This window comes from Homarus americanus, unplaced genomic scaffold (genome assembly GCF_018991925.1).
Source record: "Homarus americanus isolate GMGI-L3 unplaced genomic scaffold, GMGI_Hamer_2.0 scaffold22200, whole genome shotgun sequence".
Taxonomy (NCBI): domain Eukaryota; kingdom Metazoa; phylum Arthropoda; class Malacostraca; order Decapoda; family Nephropidae; genus Homarus; species Homarus americanus.
In genome coordinates, this window is record NW_024738868.1 from 472378 (window position 1) to 475000 (window position 2623).

At 44.3% G+C, this 2623-nt stretch overlaps 1 protein-coding gene across 1 annotated transcript in view; it reads right to left on the reverse strand.

The window, feature by feature from the left end:
- Positions 1-1137: 1137 nt before the first annotated feature.
- Positions 1138-2623, reverse strand: part of LOC121874385 (integumentary mucin C.1-like) — a 2791-nt gene continuing 1305 nt past the window's right edge. Inside the window, exon 2 of the mRNA XM_042378514.1 lies at positions 1138-1638. Coding sequence (XP_042234448.1) covers positions 1138-1638 — 501 coding nt within the window. The remainder of the gene's footprint in view (positions 1639-2623) is intronic.

Here is a 2623-nt window from a genome sequence, read left to right on the forward strand (position 1 = left end):
GAACACAAAGATGACCAGGGGGGCGACAAAAGACATCCGCCTCATTAAAAGAGAGCTATTTTACCCTACATTCCTCTTGATGCTTTGGAAAGTTACCCAAAGGCTTTTTTTATTTATTTTTTTATTTGGGAGTTGGGAGTAGGAGTTTCTTGGCTTTTGTTTTCTGGATGTCTATTGTGAACTCCGAGTGCCTGAAGGATTGAGTTGGAGGATGGCAGGTTGAAGGACTCTGATACTTGGATAAAACTCCTCGAGGATAAAGGACTTTTTAAAGAGAGCGTTTCTTTGTTTCAACACTGTTAGCTCATTATCCCTTCTATCGTTAAGGATTCTCATAACCTCGTCACTCACTTTAACCAACTCGTATATATGAAAGAGTTTACCTACTTACTGTAATGCCTCGGTGCAATTTCGACCTAAAAAAACAAAGAAAAACAAAAATCTCTACTAGGCTTCCATTCTCTCGTCTTTGACGTAAGTGGCTAGAGGCATTTTCTCGTCTCCAGATAAAAAAAAGAGAAAAGAATGAAGCTTTAAAAACATAGGCTTGGAGCCCTTTGATACATAAGACACTGCTGGCTTTGTTGTGAGAGACTATATAAGTTCCCTGTTGTATTATGATCTTCACTACCATTATTATTATTATTATTTCTTCGTTTGTGCCTTTATTTTTACATTTCTTCGTCATCTTTGTTCTCTCTACATATTCTTTCCTTCTGTGTTGAGTCATTTTTATTGTTTCATTATCTATTTCATCCTCCTTCACTTCCTCCTCCTTTTCTTTTTATGTATACACCATTATCAATTTGTTTTGTCTTTCTGTGTGGCTGGATTTCTAGCGGTGATAGAGTGAACATACAAATTAACTGTATATGGAAGTAATCTCAATGGTCACAGGGCAGCCGAACTTTTTAACTGTCTGGGTAAGAGTTGATACTGACGCCTTAAGCGGTATACAGGTTTCACCTGATGCAGTCCTGGTCTCTGGCTGGTCACAATCTGCACTTGCTTACACTCCCTACATCACGTGGTCCTAGTAGCCTCCAATAGGTCTCTCAGCTCACACGGTGTTAGAGAGGATTCATGTTTCTCTTCTCGTGTGGGAATTCTCAGGTGATCAATCTAACCTAACCTGCTTTAACTAATGTGTGACTTCAGTATGAAAAATCGATGCACGGCGCTGGTTTCATCTGGCCCAGGGGTTGCTGTGAGGAGGACAGTAGCAGTAGGGGTAGCATCAGCAGTAAGAGTAGAAGCAGCAGTAGGAGTATCAGTAGTAGGGGTAGCAGGAGCAGTAGCAGTAGGAATAGCATCAGCAGTAAGAGTAGAAGCAGCAGTAGGAGTATCAGTAGTAGGGGTAGCAGGAGCAGTAGCAGTAGGAGTAGCATCAGCAGTAAGAGTAGAAGCAGCAGTAGTAGTATCAGTAGTAGGGGTAGCAGGAGCAGTAGCAGTAAGAGTAGCAGTAGCAGCAGGAGTAGCATCAGCAGTAAGAGTAGAAGCAGCAGTAGGAGTATCAGTAGTAGGGGTAGTAGCAGCAGTAGCAGTATCAGTAGTAGGAATAGCATCACCATCAGCAGTTGCAGTCGAGTGAAGAAGGGAAGATGATGGTAGCGTTGTCCTCCCCTTCAGTACCCGAGGCTAAGTTGTGTCAGACGCTGCCAATATGCCTCCGTCCTGATATTATTCTCGGCAGGTTCTTCTCCTTCGGGTTTTTTCCTTTTATCTATTTTCTTACGTCGGTCGTGAGCTGGACATGCCTCATAGATCTACCGACGGTGGTATTACACCCCCCTTCGCCCTGGAAACCATCGCTGTTGTCTCGAAATCAGTTCATTTTTCACGTGAGGTTATGAGCCGTCGACTGTTGTAATCTCCCGTCCAGTGATTTATTTGTTCCAACTTCGTCAGCAGATGAGCTCTTGATATTAGTACTGAGGGAGGGAGGGAGGGAGAGAGGGAGAGAGGGAGTGAAGGAGAGGAGGGAGAAAAGGAGAGGAGGAAAGGAGGGAGGGAGAAAATGAGAGGAGGACAGGAGGGAGAAGAGGGAGATAGCAGATAGGAAGGAAGAGAGAGAGAGAGAGAGAGAGAGAGAGAGAGAGAGAGAGAGAGAGGAGATTGTTGTGGCAGCAGTGAGATGCTATTGGTGACTGAATGTGGAGAAGAAAAAGGTGATGTAAATTGTTCCTTCAAGGTTAAGTCTCTGATGATTAAAAGTTTCTTGGGCGGAGGGAGCAACATGTTGAGCTGAGAGAGAGAGAGTGTGTGTCTGAATGAAATAGAGTGCGCGAGAGAGAGAGTGTGTGTGTGAGATAGAGTGAGAGAGAGAGAGAGAGAGAGAGCAAGCTGGGCGGGGCGGCACTGTTCCCGGATTAACTTGTATTGATCTTGATTTAAATCAGCTTACAAAGAGAAGGAAGTCCCCCATTGCCGCTGCCTGCTGTGCTGTTCTGACTGATCTCCCCATCTGCTGTTACCGCTGTACTGTTGATGTTGACGTTTTACTGTTGTTGCTGCTGTTCACTTCCGCTGTTGCTGCTGTGAAGTCTTTTGTCCTTTTGTTGTCGTCACCGCTCGATGTTGATGTTATATTCTTGGTGACGTATTTAATGGTACTGAGCCTCGT